The sequence below is a fragment of the Porites lutea genome, chromosome 5 (assembly GCF_958299795.1).
Source record: "Porites lutea chromosome 5, jaPorLute2.1, whole genome shotgun sequence".
NCBI classification, from domain to species: Eukaryota; Metazoa; Cnidaria; class Anthozoa; order Scleractinia; family Poritidae; genus Porites; species Porites lutea.
The window spans coordinates 40786103-40803621 of NC_133205.1; the positions used below are offsets into that span (position 1 = coordinate 40786103).

Here is a 17519-nt window from a genome sequence, read left to right on the forward strand (position 1 = left end):
CCGATGGAAAGGCCGTTAAGGGGATAGAAGAATCCGTCGAAAGGGTTACGCTGTAACTCTTGCTCAAGGATGTTAGGTAAGAAATTCGCTCTAAACACTGTCTCCCCCTTTTCAAATGCTTGCACAGGCTAACCAGCATGTAAAACTTACATTAGCACACGCAACTAAGAAAATATTTCAAAGTAATTGGGGAAATGCTACCCAGGCAGGGCGGCCTTGTGGAGTGGTAGATCAGACGTAGCGCTATTTTCAAGTCTACAAACCTCTCCTTGAGTGTGAAGACTTAAGGCATGAGTTTCAGTTTTTAGTATCGAATATATACAATGAAAGAAACCTGGGGTCTAGAACGCTGACCTGTTCGTCTCTCATTCCTTTACCAAAAGATATGTCAAAGTATATCAGACAATTTCCTCCTTACAGCATGCTCGGCTACTCAAACAAGCTTTAAAATCTGACACTAAGAAGATATACCGCAGATACAGCAAGTTAGAAAGCTGGAATGAAACGTGTTTACCAATGGGTTAGGCCCTGACGTCTTCAAATTCACGATAAAAGGACACTGTTAAGGCAAAAGCATTAAGTTTACTTTTCCAGTAAATTCCGTCTTGCGGCCTTTGGCAACGGACCAGGTTTCCCGTTTCTCGAAAGTCCCGGTAACTTTTCGGGCCCGAAATCAAACATTCAAATCGAAATATAAAGAATAAGAACGCTGCTCCTGGCTAGCAAACTACTCCATTTTGTTTCATTAAGTGATAGTTTTATCATGTTAGATGCAAAACTATTAAAACCTCGATCTTTAATGTAAACGGAGACAGCTTACCGGGCCCGTTAATTATCGGGACTTTCGAGAAACGGGTCCCTGGGGCCCGTTTGTCCAAAGTCCCTATAACTTTTCGGGCCCGAAATCAAATATTCAAATCGAAATAAAAGGAATAAGAGGAGCGCGGGTCCTGGCTAGCAAAATACTTCATTTTTTCATTAACTTATAGTTTTATCATGTTAGATGCAAAACTATTGAAATTTCTATCTTACATGTAAACAACAACAGCTTTAGGGGCCTGTTAATTATCGGGACTTTCGAGAATTGAACGGACCCAGAAGCGGATGCATCCTCAATACCTCCGTTTCTTTGATGACTGCCAGAGGAAGTTATGGTCGGAGACTTTCTTTTCAAGAGTTCTGATCATGAATTTCTGACGAACCACCAAGTTTCAGTCTCAAGATCGGTACCAAAGAGCACACTCAGAAAATGGCAAATGACCGAGAGTAAAACTGAAAAAAAAAACTATGTGGGTAAAGAAAGTAGTGGTAGCGTTAGGCGATAGTTGACAGGGGCACCCATAGACAGTTTCCTCCTAAATACATTGAAAACCTTTCTAGGCTATCTAAATCACTAAGTTCTTTGCGGCGCCATATAATTATAACAACTGTTCGGTCATCCACAGGGCAACTTGAGTGGTCTTTTCGATCGAAATTACAAGGGCTTCAATATAATTTTTTTGGAGAATTTTGAAATTTTTTCTGACTCCTTCTCTATTACAAGTTTTGTATCCGAAAGTTTTAATTCCCTTTATATGGAGGAAACCTGTCTCGTGTAGGAGAGTCACCCTCCTAGCCGAGAGAAAAAAAAAAACATTGATCCAACCGGCCTTCGCGCATGCTCTAATTGTCTTGCCTTGGCTATGCGAGCCTTTACCGATACGGATCGGATTTGATCTAGACGGTCGGACCGAAATGTCTCCTTCCATTTGACAAAATTATTTTCCCTATGACCAATGATCTGTATCCTGCTTACAAGCACGATAACCAAACTCGCGGTGGCTTTGGTTTGGTCTTTGCAACTGGAATGTACCTTCCACTGGGCACGTGGTTTTTCCGAAATTTCAAACGGGAATTTTTGTTCAATGGAAAGCGCGTAAAGTGCCTACGGAGAAATGTTGGCCCGGCTAGGAGGCTGACCCTACCATTACAAAAGGGTGACTGGACAAAGTGGGTCACCCTTCTAGCTTCCAGGGAAACTTAGGCTGAGATCATGCCCTCTCCCTATTAAGGGAAGCTGGGATAGGCGGGTGACCCTTCTGCTTGAGACAAATTTTCTTCACATAAGCGGGGCCTAAATTTTAATTCTTTACATTAATTTCAATTATTAATTATTATTATTATTATTATTATTATTATTATTATTATTATTATTATTATTATTATTATTATTATTATTAATTTCAATACAGTGGAACCCCGTTGATGCGACCAGCGTTGGGCCATAAAATCCTGGTCGTGATACCGAGGTGGTCGCATTAAAGAGGTCTTCAAAATAATAAAATGACTCGGAGATTTTCACGTCTGGGTGAAAGACTATGGGAGGTGAGCTGAGGCAAGAGGTGATCGTATAAACGGGGTGGTCGCAAGGCGGGGTTCCTCTGTATATAAACAGACTGAAACAAGAGTTTGACGATCGAATAACCATGTTCAGATTAGAAAAAACATATATACTAAAAGATCATTGCAGAATGTTTACGGAAACTGTTATCCAAAAAAATGGAACTTGCATATATGAGAGGAAAGAAAGCCGCCTGATAGGTAATAACGCGGTGAAATAGCTAGAGGTTGAAGCCTGAAGTCAATTAAAGGCACATACAAGGCAACACGGGGGAAAGTTGACATGAAAAACGATGTTTTTGGACTTATTTAGTATTGTATGGAAGCACACTTTAAGAAAACTTAGGAAAAAAAGAAAAAAAAAACATGATTTGGATTGTTAGTAACATAATATGCTAGTTCTGGCAAGAACATTAAAAAAAGGCGTCGCTCAAATGGTTAGATTGGGAAGCCTGTGAAAACTGTCACGCAACACTTTTGACCAGACTTTTATGACCAAAGAGGTATCGGCAGCCCGAAAGTTTCACTATCAAAATCGCAGTTTTTGTGAGACCTAGAATTTTTAAATGGTAATGGATGTAAAAGTGTGACTGCGGAAAAGATAGGGCATGTTCTGTTTGAGGTTATTTTCACGCACCACGTTTCCTCGAGTTTTTGGATCTTCGGTTGATTAGCATGGGACAAGGCGCAATGCCAGTTGACAAGAACGGGGAAAACGCATTTGAGGTAACAAAAATTATCGTTTCAGTACAAATATCTTTAATACAAGTGCGATTGTGAGTTAAGTTTCGTTTGGAGAGCCCAGCCATCGTGACTTGTCGAGCAACAATCAACCGACTTTCTTGAAAAGTCTCATATTTCAAGCAAAATTTATTCAACTTCAGAAGGTTCGTGTGAAGTACAAATTTAATTACCCAGGCCAATTCTTACATATGTTTTAGCACAATGTTTAAATAAAAAATGACTTGAGTTTCAGGCAAAACCAAGGTGTAGCACATGCCTAAAATATAAAACGCAACTTTCAGCCTAAATTAAAATTTCGTTTAGTCGAAAAAGAAACCAAACTAAAATAACATTGTTTATCTTCCAGATTATCGTTAAGATAAGAATTCATCACCAGACCAGAAGAAGAACCCTTTATAAATTGATTTATTGGGAAATATTTTACCCCGCTTTCTTCCTATGTGCGTGCGAGCGAAGTTTTGAGACCGCCACATTTTGCCTCAAATTTTGGTTGTTTTCAAGTCGCCGACCACGAAAATTGATTTTGTCGATTTTCTCCAAATCCAAGCGGCCTTTTGAAAAACAAACTACACCACGTTTAGTTACTTACTTGTGCCTATCTATGGACAAGATATGAGCGAAAATGATTTTTTGACTGTGGCCGCGAAATTTCGATTTTGCTCGATTTTTACAGACATTCGCTCTTAAGTATTAAAAATACAGTCAGATATATAGAGTACTTATTAACATGAAATTTGTAGAAAATGTTCAAACATTTTGCAATTTAATGAGATGAAAATAATATTCAACATAAATTCTACAGACACCTGCATAGAGAAGTATTCACCCTGAAATGACCAAAAACCCTTGACTTATCGAGTCTTTATCTTAAGAGAAAGTCGAATTAAATTAATTAACCAAAAAAACCAGCCAAAAACAAAACCTTCCATTTTCAAGTGACGACAAGTAACTATGGCAAAGAATAAAATAAGTCAAAATAAATTTTCACTTATTCGCAATTCTGTATGATATTATGCACCTATCAATGTAAACCCCGTCGGGGGGGAGTGCGGGCAAGGGGAGGGGATTTGATGCCTGGGACTATCCCCGCTGTCGGGCTTTTGATCGTGTGAAGCGACCCCGGGGTCGGGACATTTGACTTTGACCGACAGAAGCCTGGTATCAATTCAGAAGCAGTTACCAAGTCCGTCCCTCGAAGGCCTGATACTCAGGCTAGTCCCTCGAGGCTTCCTGAAAGTCACGTTGTTGGAGAAAGGTATGAAGTTTTCATTTGTTTTAATCGCCATAATCTGATACTTTAAACTGTCATCTAAACAGATAATGTCTATTTTGTGGAAGTTTTTATCTTCAAGTTCCCATCTGATTGTAAAACTCGATTGAAATCGAATTCCACCATGAAAGTCAGAGGATTTTTTAGGGGTCACTGATCCGACCTGTTCCGACATGTTGAGCAGATGTTATAAAGCATTTTACGTTTTATTAATATTATATAGCACGGTCAATCTTCCTGGAGTGATTTTGTTGTTCAAGATAAGAGATGCTAGTGGAGAGATAAAATACTTAATTACAGCCAGTAATTTAATGGAGCTTCCGTTAACCGTAAATAAAAGTAGTAACAACGTGTTTGAAATGTTCTTTTATTCGTTTTATATGGTATTATAGCATTGTTTGTTTAGATTTTTTCCCCCGGGGTGGGGGCTTTTTTGACACTTTTAATTGACCTTTCGTTTTCCACCCTGGGGAATTTGATCGAAAAATTTTAAAATTTGTCAAATCCCCACCCCTTGCCCGCACTCCCCCCCCCCCCCCCCACGGGGTTTACATTGATAGGTGCATTATTGTCAGTTCCCATTATATCCGCGTTGTGGACGAATTAAGTGAAACTCTTCTTCTTTCTTTTTGTGGGTTTTTAAATGAGAAAAATGCCAGCTTTGGCGGTAAGAGTTTCTGAGCAACTGAGAAACTTGAACGCAAAATCCGAGGTGTGAGCGACCAACAAGTCAAATAGTTTTGAACGACTTGTCAGTTTGAATGATAAAAGTTAATTTAGGATTTGAAATAAAAGAAGGACGCATTTTTTATAAAAACAGCTTTGAAAGCGATTCAGGGCCAATTCGAGCTCACCCAAGGTTTCCGTCCGCAAATATCCAACATACCATTGTGTTGAATTTATTGATTGTTTAATAGTACTGTTTTCAAGTATTGTTTTCAAAGCTCAACGATGAGATTTAAGCTTCCTTCAGTTAGATATTCCTACCCTAGATAAAAGTAAACTCTCCCTTAAGCACTCATCGCAGCCAATTAATTTTGATCATCGAAATGCGTAAATTCATTCAGTAAACTTGCTATAATAAGAGAAACAGTACCTTCTGATCCCTAGTTAACGAACCTTCTTTTTCCGCCCAGATGGAGAACAACGCCGCAGAATTGAATTAATTGTAAACGGCACAAGAACTCTATGTTTTTATGCTCGGTGCGTTGGGAAATATGCGTGCGATTGGAGGTTACGTAATGAGTACTGTACAGTACCGCAAATGATCCCCAACCGCAAATGACCCCGAGACCGCAAATGATCCCCAAAATGGACCGCAAATGATCCTCGACCGCAAGTGATCCCTAAACTCGACCGCAAATGATCCCTTGAAAACTTGAGGAATGGAATGGATTTTATGGGACTGATTACACAAAAGGACTGATTATAAAAAAGAAACCTTTTTCTCTCGCCTTTTAAAGAAAAAGGCAAGGAGGACGCTACATCTCAGGTCAATTTATACAAGGCGAAAAACAAAATTGAATAAATCTGAAAAGGTATGGTATTAGCCGTATACTTCTTCCTTTGTCGATTGCTTCAATTTTTTTTCAAGAATGTTTCGTCTTTTGAAAAATTTAAGACAGGCAGGACGTTACGCAGAAAAAACTCTATTATTTTAACGGCTAGAAGCTCAACTTTTCTACCGAGGAATACAAAGCCGGGCATCCTCTACAAAACAAGAGCTTTATTGACTTTACTGATCTTTTTGAAAGTGTGAAATTAATCAGCCAGAATATTTAATTTTGATTTTTCTCTGAAATGTTAATTTTACGTGATAAACAGCAAGACATTTGTTCGTAACTTAGGTGCCCGTTACGGAACAAGGTATGATTTAACATAAACACAAGTCAAAATGCCCCCGAACTTATCAAGGTCCACAAGTTTCGATTTATTTCGAAATAGCAACTTTCTTACAGCTCATGAACGTGTTGTGAATAGTTATATTGGCGCTAAGCGGTATTTATCGCGTGACAAAACATCGTAGGAAACCGTCACATTCACGTACTAAAAGAAAGTCGCTTATGATTATTCGGATCCAGGAGGCACTTTGGAGAAAATTAAACAACCTAAAACCCTTATTTAGCAGCAATGAAGAGCACTGCATTTCAAAAGAGGTCAAAGGAAATGCTCTTGCATCAAAGGGCAAATCATGCCGACCAGAAACAACAATAACCAGGGGCACCCAACGACAATTTTCGGAAAATATCTGTTCGGAAGACGATTTGAGATGTAGAATTTTCGGGACATTTGTTGTAAAATTTCTTGCTTGCCTGCCTCTCCTAGGATTTTCGAACATCTAAAAAATGGCATGATTGCCTATTTTTGACCTATTTACCCCCCTCAAAAGGTCACCTAGAATTTTTGGGAGCCTTTTTTCTGACTGGAATTTTCGAAAAGGTAAGTTTTGATCCCTATAATTTTCGGATCACTAGACTTTCAGCTAGGAAATCCGAACAGATGAAAAGTTTTTAGGGGATAAAAATATGCCTATATCTACCGTTTAAATACTAAAACACGTTTAACAATGCTATGTTTAAGTGGTTTTGACCTTTATTCTCGTTGGGTGCTCCTGAATAACCGCAGAAAATGCGTGTCATGACCTCTCAGTATGAAATAAGCGGCAAAAATCACATTTGTTCAGTCAAAACGTTTTCTTCAGAGGTATAATCTACCTGCCAGAGCCGGAAAAAAGTCATTGGAACAAGCAGTATTTTAGCATGAGGTAAAAGTCGTGTTACCTACTGACTTCGTTTTTACGCTTGAATGATTTTTTCATTCAGTTTTTATTCATATATTTACTTGAGAAGTAAAATTTAGCTTTTAATCTGACTTATTGTAATAATAATTAATCGACACGATGATCCACTAACTTGAGTCCAAGTCATTCCTATTTTTCTTTCGGGATCATTTGCGGTCGACTTTGGGGATCACTTGCGGTCGAGGATCGTTTGAGGTCCATTTTGGGGATCATTTGCGGTCTCGGGATCATTTGCGGTTGGGGATCATTTGCGGTACTGTACAGTACTGCATTCAGGCGTGTTCATCACGCTTATTGTTGGGTTGTGTTTAAATAGGTTCACCACGTGTTGTGCTCTTACTTTATACCACTGCCGACCTATTCCTCCTATACAATAAAAAGTGTTTCATTATTTCAGAGTTTAGAACATAAATAAGTTATTTTCGGTACGCAGTTTAGAAAATAACCAAGGTTGGTCCCATCTATCTGACACCTTACTTCTCACTAAAACCAGTCGGGGATAAGTCCTTGAGAAAATTAAGGGGGTGCCCGTTATTTTTTATGGGGTAAAATTTTCCAACTGTTTGGGCTCAGGTAACCTGCTCACAGATCTTCCAACTTCTCATTGGGGATTCTTGGAGAGCAAATGAAAATGAAAATAAAAGCCGCGGGGGATTAATTATCCTGGCAAAAGAAACGTCTTGTGGACAGTCCATTGCTAAGGGTGCATGCCAAAATCTAAAATGACTTCCGTTTCAGTGGTCGCAGTACATTTTAGGGGCCTGCAAAGTGTATCAAGTGCGTCAAGCCGACAAATGACAAATTCTTATATACTCAACTGAAGTTCAGCAAGGCTAGATTTTGGTACGCTTAAGGGATGCTCTCAAACTTTTCGACGAGCTCCATCGTCATGTTTACAGAAGGAAATTCTTAAGATCGGTTTCCAGCTCCAAGGAAACGACTTTAATTAAGTGCGTTCTTGGTTGGAAATTAATCGTGCTCTTTTCCTCTCAAAAAACTTGCCTGTCTAAATGCCAGACAGAATTGTTTGGAACTGACTAGTTTGTGTGGGCTGGCCTTCAAGTTTTCATGCAAAACATCTTCATATTTTCGCCGAGGATAAGAACATTTTTCGGCTGCTTATTAAGGTGATCAGGGGCAGATCTAGGGGGAGAGTGCAGGGGCTGCGTACCCCCCCCCCCCCCCCTGAGATGACCTGCGGTTTTCTAATACAACTGGTATTCTGCCAAAAAAAAACTATGTGGTTTATTGCTGTTGAAGTAGAGCAAGAGACGAGTGCACCCCCTCCTAAAAAAAATCCTGGATGCGCCCCTGGTGATGTTACACGGGACGATTCGCAACGAAGATTTTTAGCGCAAAACAGCGTTGCAACATTTTTGCGACATTGATTCAAATAGAAACAACATTGTTCCAGCATTGGAATGCTGTTAGGCAAAAAATCGTTGTTGCGAATCGTCCTGTGTAACATCACCTTAAGGGTTACAACCGCAGTGTTCTATGGCGGTTTTAATGCTACGGCTACGAAACTTTGAGAAATTCTAATTCTAATTCTAATTCAGGCTAATTTCCTGGAGAACATCACGTGGTCTGTATTGAGAAAACAAAACATACAAGCTAAAAAGGTCCATTGTTTGAGAAATCGTTGGGGAGCAGAAGTCAGTGATTAGTAAGTCCCTAGAATTTTCAAAACAAATTTCTCGTAGGCGGGACGAGCCGAAGACTCCCGGTTCTTCGGGGAAAATATCTCCAGAACCACATAATTCTTTTAAAACTAAACCAACAGCCAATCGTGTTAACACTAAGAATTGCTCAAAACATTGCTCTGAATTCGAATGATTTATTCGTTGATATTTTCGGATTATTTTTCCCTAGTTTCTGCTCAAACTCACATTTATTTCAATGTGTTCCAATTTATCCTCATCCCTTTATGCTGTTACGTTGTGTGTGTATTATTTCGTATTATGGATGCAGGGTTTCTCAAAGCCGGCAAATCAAAGAGCAAGAACCTCCCCGGGCTGCTTTCGCGCACATGCAGACTAAAGAAATTGGCAGCTTGTCGCCAACAAAGCTGGAAACCTTTAGTTTTAGGTTATATTTTTACTATACCGGGTAGCTCTTGCGCCGGCAAGAAAACTATATATATTGGTGCTATTGAATTGTTCTCTTCTATCACTGGGAATAAACAAATGAAGGACCTTTTCCGCCATATTGAATTTTCACTACGTCACGTTGCCGCGCGTCGAGCAATAATTCATTTTTCGCCAGTGAAACTCAGCAGTGGAGTCCACCCTTTAGCATGTACACAACCATACCACCCAGGCACAGCTCGTTACCCTCATTAGGCCTTAGTCGTTTATAGGTCCCTCTGAGTTTAGGTGCCTTTGAGGTGGCTCAAAACAGTTTCTATAGAACTGGTTTATCCCTTTACTGTGCATTTTAACATCTTCATCATGAGGAGGTGTGCAACCAATAACCTTGTAAAGAAAAAAAGTGCCAGGACATGTTAATAAAAAGAGTTTAATAGAAATTTGTTATGTGACCTTAAATAAGTGGTGCGCCTGCGTACTTAGGAATGAGAGTGGAATGTGCAATGTGAGAGCACTTGTTCTGTTCACTTTCATAAGCAATGTAGATAATCGACAATATCTTCAAATCTTCTCGTAAAAATTTTTACGAAATTTGGCAGAAATCCTGTTCATATCGCACTTAAGCCTCAAAATATATTTTGAACAAAGGAGTTTTGTGATAGAATCAAGACTTTCATGAAAGCTATTTTGTGACAATTTCAAAAATTATTTGTTACAATTTGGTTAAGTCGTTTTTAAAACACAAGGGTTACTAAATGTAAGCTGTGCGCAAATTTATAAATATCTAATGACCGGATTTTACGTAAATCAACTAAATTCCAAATTTAAGGCTTGTTTTCAATCAATCACGTTGCCATGGCAACGATACAAATCTCACTTTTACCTAACAAACTGCTTTCAGCCACCTTAATGCCGAGGCAAGTGCAAAGCTTTTATTCAAGCACCAGCTCCACTGTAATTCACATGTGATTACAAAGTTTAAACTTGAACAAAAAATTCATCTCTGCTGGGCTAAGTTAGTACTTGAGAGAATGATTGACAAGAAGCATTGATTTTTGGGATAGTTTTCATTATTTCTCTCTTTTTAAACGAGCTTGAAAAATCAATGTTACATTTTCACCTTTCTAAACGAACGTAAGCCTGATCTACGGATTAAAGTGTGTAGCACATGAATGTAAGATATCATCAACATCATCAACATCAACATCTTTTCTATATGGAAATACTCATCAAATATTGTTTTGACGCCAAAATTCTTTGGAAAATTAAATGAAAAGAACGAACTTTGTTCTGATTAAATACATTTGAAGGCTTTAAAAAAATGATCGAGCCTACATTTTTCGCTGTTACGATTTCAAGTGAACTAAAAAATCAATTTTAAAAAATCATGCTATTGTAGTTTAACCTGATGGTAAAAGAATAAATAAATAAACAAAATAATATTTTCTAGTGGTAGCATATCTACGAAATAGCTCTTTGTCTAGTACTGCAATCTGAGAATTTTTTTTTCGGTTTTTGAGGAGAAGGGAAAACCACAGTACCCAGAGAAAAATCTCTCGGCTCGAAGCAAGGAAAAGAACCAACAACAAACTGAATCCATGTTTGGTGACCCACACATAACAACAGCAAACTCAACCCACGTATGGTAAACTTGATCAAGGCTACAGCTTGGTTCCTCCTTTTCTCCTTATCACTAGCTTAGATGTATCCATGGTTTCAATCTCCTTTGGCATTTGGTCTGTGTTCATGTTGTGTTTCAAGGGAGCTTTGTTGTCGTTCTCATCCTCTGAGTCCCTTCTCTTGTTTTCGGTCTCAGAATAACGGGATTTCTTGGCCAAGTATCTCAAGCAAAGATGTCTTAACACTTCTCTCCTCTAACAAAAAAGAAAAAAAGAAACCTTTAACATTTTAATGCTTGTCTGAATTACTACTTTTCAGCTTTTTTGTTGAACATAAAGTACCTGTGATTTTTTTTCCTTTTTCGAATTATTTGCAATCTCTTAAATTTCTATCAGCCTATCACAACTGCGACGATCAAATCTACCTTTAAATTTGTATTTCCACAGTTCACATCAGTCTTCATTCCAAGAAAAGATCGTGTTTTGCCGGTTCAAGATTGATACCAAGCCCCGCCGTATTTATTTCATTTTAAGTCGCAGTGTCTCTGCTAAATCCGTGCTTTGTTAGAGAAAATTTGCGCACTTTTTTTTGCTTCAAAGGTATGCGACTCTCTTGGTACAATAACAGTTTGGATACCTGCTGCTCATCCATCTTTTTAACTTTCAATGTCGTGCCAGGCTTCTTTTTCATCATCTTCTTGAAAAACAGCTAAATAGTTAAAGAAAATTGTTTGAGTCGTAGACCAGAGTTAAATAGATGACAAACTATAAGCAATGAGTTAATTAAATAAATCTATAAACATAGTTCCAGTTGTGGTAAAAATGTTTTCATCCAATCCTGTCGTTAAGAAAAGCATTACTAACCAAGAAAGCTGCAGGAATGCACATTGTGAGAACACGTTTAATGATCCACCGTACGGGAAGAAACACGTACAGGATGTTAAATGGCGGTGGAAGAACACCTTTTTTGTAAATCCAGTTTAGCCACAGCTTTGTCCTTGTGAACTTCCACTCGATGTCCAAGTTTTCCTGTAAACCATTTAAAAATCATATCAGTAAGATCACCATATCAATTATTCTTCGATGTCCAGAACCATGCATACCACGGAGTCAGTTACAACAAAGTGTTAAATTTGTATTTCGAATCGGAACCGTGTCGCATTCCTGCCAAGCCTCGACTTATTTATTTACAGCGGTTACCATTAACGCACGCCCTCAAAGGTTTTTTTCCTTCGGTTTCTTCGGACGTCAATCAACCGTTACCATGGTTTTCACGCGTTGCCCGAGAGAAAATTCTTTTTCCGTTTCTCGAGCACTCGGAGGAACATTTCGGCCTTTTCAACCGTTTTTGCAATATTTTGCCACAAGATCTGACGCTGGTTCATGTCAAGATTACGAGGAGTACGAATTTGTTGAGTGTTTGTCGGAGAAAACTCAAATTATCGACTTATTTACACACTATAGGTTACAACCACATAAGCTTTTCTCAATACACGCTCGCAACTCGAAATCACCATTCGAAATTATTCTTGTAAGTCTTCACCCTTCATTCAGCGACAAGGGAACCTTCTCTGTCAGGGTGCGTCAGAAAACCATGGAAACAGTTGATTGGCGTCCACGAAAACTCAGGTTTCTAGAGACAGAAAAAAAAACCTTGGAGGGGGCATATTAGTGGTAACCGCTGTAACCAAGCAATAGCCCATGTTCGATATATCAAAATTCTAACATGACTTCGAGGCTCTCTGGTCATATTTCTATAATTGGTTTTGGTTTCAGGTGCTCAAGTCTCCTCTGGGAATACGAGACATTGGACTCAGTGCAATTTTGTCCGTTAAGCCTCGGAGTCATGTTAGCATTTTGATATACATGTATCGAAAGTGGGCTATTGAGATCGCTTGTAAGGATATGCTCAAGAGTTTGTTCATTAAGTATCCTACAATTTCTGCATAATTTAAATATCACAAAGCGTCTTTTCTGAGGTTATATGCAACTCAGTTAAAACTAAAATAAAGTGTGGCTGAGTGAAGAAATCGAAAGGTCATTGAGCATGCGCACATCGGGGATACGAAGGCGTGTTTTCTTTAAGAAAAAATCACTGGTCTGGTTTACCAGTTCGACAAGTTACTGAGCGATTTGATTCTTTTTTTTTTGTTTTCTTTTTTGGGGTGATATAGTATTTGTCCACATTACAAAGATGTAGAGAGTGGTGGTGTAGAGGTTAGGGTTAATTGTCCGGTCTGAAGTTTTGGATGTTTGGGACTAAGAGAAGTGACTGTATTATGCAAAATGTCCATTTGGAGTTGCTCGAATGTATGATGAATCTCTATCTGGAAAGGTTTGCCATTTATCCGAATTTGCCACTTATCGGTAAAGTGGTGCACTAATCTGCTATTACTGGGCATCAGTTCGACCTTTAGCCTGAAAAATCAACCGACATTTCGCGACGCCACCTCTGCTTTCCCCGCAAAATGACGTCTGAGAAAAGAGTGCAGAAATTCGATAGTGATGACGTGTCACCACCCAGATCTGGGTAGTGCTTCTGATTGGTTGAAGCAAATTTACCAGGCGGCATGATCAATCAGAAGTACTACCCCGATGTGGGTAGTGACGTGTCATCAGTATGGAATTTCTGCGCTCGTTTAACTACAGAGCGGAAAGTCGCCGGTTCGATTCCTAGAGTCCGACCAATATTCAGGATCTTAAAATAACTGAGAAATGAAGGTACTGCCTTTGCCCTGCAAACAGTTACACCCTCGCATGGCTCGGATGATCATTACCACATAAAATGGCGGTCCCAGTTCTCCAGTAGCAGACGTAAAAATAATGTACCCAATTAGTACTTTCGAGCTTAATATATTGACAATCAAATAAAGTGCATTTTCTTTTTCTCAGACGTCATTTGTAAAATTGAAAATTGTAATTTGTTTACCAACGGAACACTTAGGAGTTCATATGAACTCGTTTAAACTTGTCCGTGCGTTCCAGATTGAATTGGAATTTGGAAGTGTCTGTTTTGAGGAGAGGGGGAAACCGAAGTACCCAGATAAAAACCTCTCGGAGCAATGGAGAGAACCAACAACAAACTCAACCCACGTATGGCTTCGACGCCGGGTTTTTAACCCAGGCCACATTGGTGGGAGGGGAGTGTTCTCACCACTACACCAACCTTACTCCTCCACGCGGGGAAACCAGTTGTGGCTTCGCGGAATATCGGCTGTTTTCTCAGGCCTTTTGACCTTGAGATACTTTCTAAAGGGATTTGATTTCGATACTAACCGTTACACTCGTATAGCGCTGGTTGAGTATTGCAATCAGCATATTAAGGGCCACAAGGACAGCTACAATGTTGAACGCACCAAACAGGGTCATCCCTGTTTTCCAAATGGCACCGTAACCTGACTCGTTGATTTTGAAACTACTCTCGTCTATTTGACCAAACAGCGTCCAAAAGATAGTGTTCATACTGCTTCCAAATCTACAAATGAAAAAAGAGCGAAGTATAAAAAAATCTTAAATGGCAACGGTAAATTCCAAAACTTATGTCTGCAATCCTGGACAAAAGTCCATGGGACAGTGATGAGTATTCATTATATTTATTATTTCTAGGTGCATCCTTTTCCAAATTTACTTGCATCTCTCTCCCCCACCCCCCCCCCCCCCTCCCCATCCTATACAATGTTGAAACTTGGATATACGTGTTTAGCGTTGTTTGTGGGGTTGAGGGAGGGGATGGCCGTGCGAATTGAAAACAGCCCTACAAATGCTAATGAGTCCCAAGACTTTTGCCCATCATCGTAGATGCCCGTGTCAAGTCAACTACATAGTCTGTAGTGTTAGAATCTAAAAGGTAAGCCAAAAACAGATCGATTCCGTTTTTCCATACCTTTGTAAGATCCACACACTCCTATCATATCATTTTTAACCATTTTTTTGGTGAAGTGTGATTTAGACAAAGCACATGGTTTTATGATCACGACAAGGGGAAGGAGCGTTATACATCGATCATACCTTTCTAGGTTCAGAGGAATTGTTTGATTTGCTCCACCCTGGCTCTGAAGAAAATATTCTCTAGCTTTCTGATACTGCAAGTACAATTTAGTGAAGCTCACAGCAAATGCCAGAAAAACAAAAACGAAATATAAAAAAAACTTGGCCACATCTATTAGCATTTGAATGAACGCATGTAGCAGTGGACCGGTGCTGGAGCTCGCTTGAATGAATGAGAAGTTACGGGTAAAGGCTATAAGGATTCCAAGAGCCATAAAGCTTTCGGAAGTTAACAGCACAGAGTAAGAACGGTTTTCGGCGTGTTTCGACCATTCAGCAGAATGTAGTGTGTTATCCAGGGCCACTCGGCTTGTCCACCAAATGATGTAGTGAATAACAAATAGTGTAGTTGAGACTACAGCCAGAAAGTTCCAGTAGTAAGAAAAGAAGCGAGATCTTCCTTGTTGGAGAATGTCTTTGACAATGTCTACGAGGTAACCGATGACAAATACAAAAACTGCCCAATCTAAAGGATACAATGTAGAAAGCCAAAAGAAATAAAAGAACAATATAATCAAACAATCTTTTTACTTTCTACTAATGTGAAATTTTTAGATTCGCAAACAAAGTTTTAAGCAAACTTTCGATCTTGTCAAGAATTCGTCTTAAGCTCTGAGGCTAAGGTGCTAAATCACACAATGTTACCGTGTTTGAACGAACAGTTTAGTCATTCGCCAATTGAAGGCGAGATTCCTCCCTCAAGAGACAATTCAGAAGAAAAATAGATGAGGGCCTACAGTTTTCTTCAGTTCTGCTTAATTGTACAAACTGTTTATTTTGCGGTTATAATAAATTGTTAATTTTAATTTGAACAACTGGTTTTTGCAAATAAGACTTGGTACAAGCTTATTACCAAATTTTGTCTAAAAATGTTAGATTTCGATTATTGCATTCAAACCATACTACAGTTATTCTCCTCTTTTTCTCTTACCAACAATGGTGTACCCAAGAAAGGCAGAGTGGAATGATGTGACAGCCAGTAGGACAAGAAACGTTTGGTGAGAACCGCAGAAGATGAGGAACTTTGCACATGGAGAATGGAACATTCTGGACACTTCATGTCTTGGAAAGCAGCTTTCAAAAACAAGCCAAACTATAAACACCAACGGATACAGCACGGTTGTAAGAAGTATTAGCACAGCTTGTTTCAAGGCACTTTTCTCCAGGAACGGAACATTTCTGTAGACTTCTGTGTTTAAAATCAGCTGACTGAAAGGATGACTGACAAACTGCAATATGAAAAAGAAAATTGTCGTAAAACTGCCGACAGCAGCTCTAATTGCCGCGATATATGGGTTGCGTTTCCCGTTAAACTTTTAAACCTTCGTAAGCTATTCATGATAACTAACATTTGTAACAGGCAGTAATGATGATGATGATGATATAGTCAGCTGGATACACAGTGTGCTGCCTCGAGTATCAAAACTAAATCAAAGAGAAGCATATTGAAACCTGTGTGTACAGACTCCCTACAAGACTTTTCCTACTGGATGAGCCAATCATGAGAGTACATCTCATCTAACCGGATAATGAATTGACGAACGTATTAAGGTAAAAAAAGAATGTCTCTCATACCTTTCTATTTGTTGTAGAAATAGCAAATTCTAGCATATTTAATGCATTTTCCTCGGAATCTGGGGGCAGTTCTCCTTTGTTTTTTATCTGCATCACACATCTTATTTCTTCCATTGTCCGACATTCATTCAAGAGTCCGACAGCAAATCCTTCACAGCCATCACTAAGCTCAATATACTCGCTACTGAACTCGTATTCTTGCTCAGCTGTGTCCCGAAGCTCTTTGCTCATTGCACACGCGCGGTGAATGGGGTCCGGACCACTCTGTACGTTCTGAAGAAATGACGCGCCTATAAACATGGGGCTGGCAAGAGCGCGGTATCTGTTTAAACGATACACAGATGGGCCAAACTTTTCGCCAGCTGTTTCGTTAGAACGTTTTGAACACCAGATATTATTAGGGTCGCTTATGGTGAATCCATGATCCAACAGCAGCTTGATAAGTTGAAAATCCTGCAAACAGGCCGCAAGGATCAGCGGAGTTACATAGGCGGTTTCACCTTGAAAGGAAAACTCACGCGATGAGGGCTTCGAGTGGCTTGCATTGAACTGAAGCAGAATCTGCACGGTTTTTGTGTCACCATCATGTACCGCTTGTAGCAAACCAACCTCTAAGCTAGCCCCGCCATTCAATAAGACTCTAACCATATGGGTTCGAACGGAAACATCCTTTATGTCTGCTGCCACTTGTAAAGCGGTTTTACCAAAATCGTATAGACGATCAAGGTCGTATTTTTCTGGAAAGGAGCTTAAAATTCCCCTTACTTTATCTAAATCGCCTTTCTTTATCGCGATGAATAGCTTATGTTGTGCTTTGTCAACGGATGGATGAATGCTATCCACTTGTAGCTCTTGAAGAAAAATATCTTTCACATCCATCGCAATTTATTAGTTACACGGTACAGCGTTACAAAGGCAACAGTATACCACCCGCTTCTGTTCCTGTCCTGTTGAATATATTTTCATTTAGCCAATAACATCTGATAGCATCTAAAATA

At 39.3% G+C, this 17519-nt stretch overlaps 1 protein-coding gene across 1 annotated transcript in view; it reads right to left on the reverse strand.

The window, feature by feature from the left end:
• The window catches only part of LOC140938387 (short transient receptor potential channel 4-like), a 29009-nt gene extending 11609 nt beyond the window's left edge, over nucleotides 1–17400 (reverse strand). Inside the window, exons 1-7 of the mRNA XM_073387873.1 lie at nucleotides 16522–17400; nucleotides 15878–16175; nucleotides 14908–15412; nucleotides 14176–14374; nucleotides 11764–11928; nucleotides 11537–11608; nucleotides 10975–11154 (exon numbers count right to left, since the gene is read on the reverse strand). Coding sequence (XP_073243974.1) covers nucleotides 10975–11154; nucleotides 11537–11608; nucleotides 11764–11928; nucleotides 14176–14374; nucleotides 14908–15412; nucleotides 15878–16175; nucleotides 16522–17400 — 2298 coding nt within the window. The remainder of the gene's footprint in view (nucleotides 1–10974; nucleotides 11155–11536; nucleotides 11609–11763; nucleotides 11929–14175; nucleotides 14375–14907; nucleotides 15413–15877; nucleotides 16176–16521) is intronic.
• Between the last annotated feature and the right edge of the window lie 119 nt (nucleotides 17401–17519).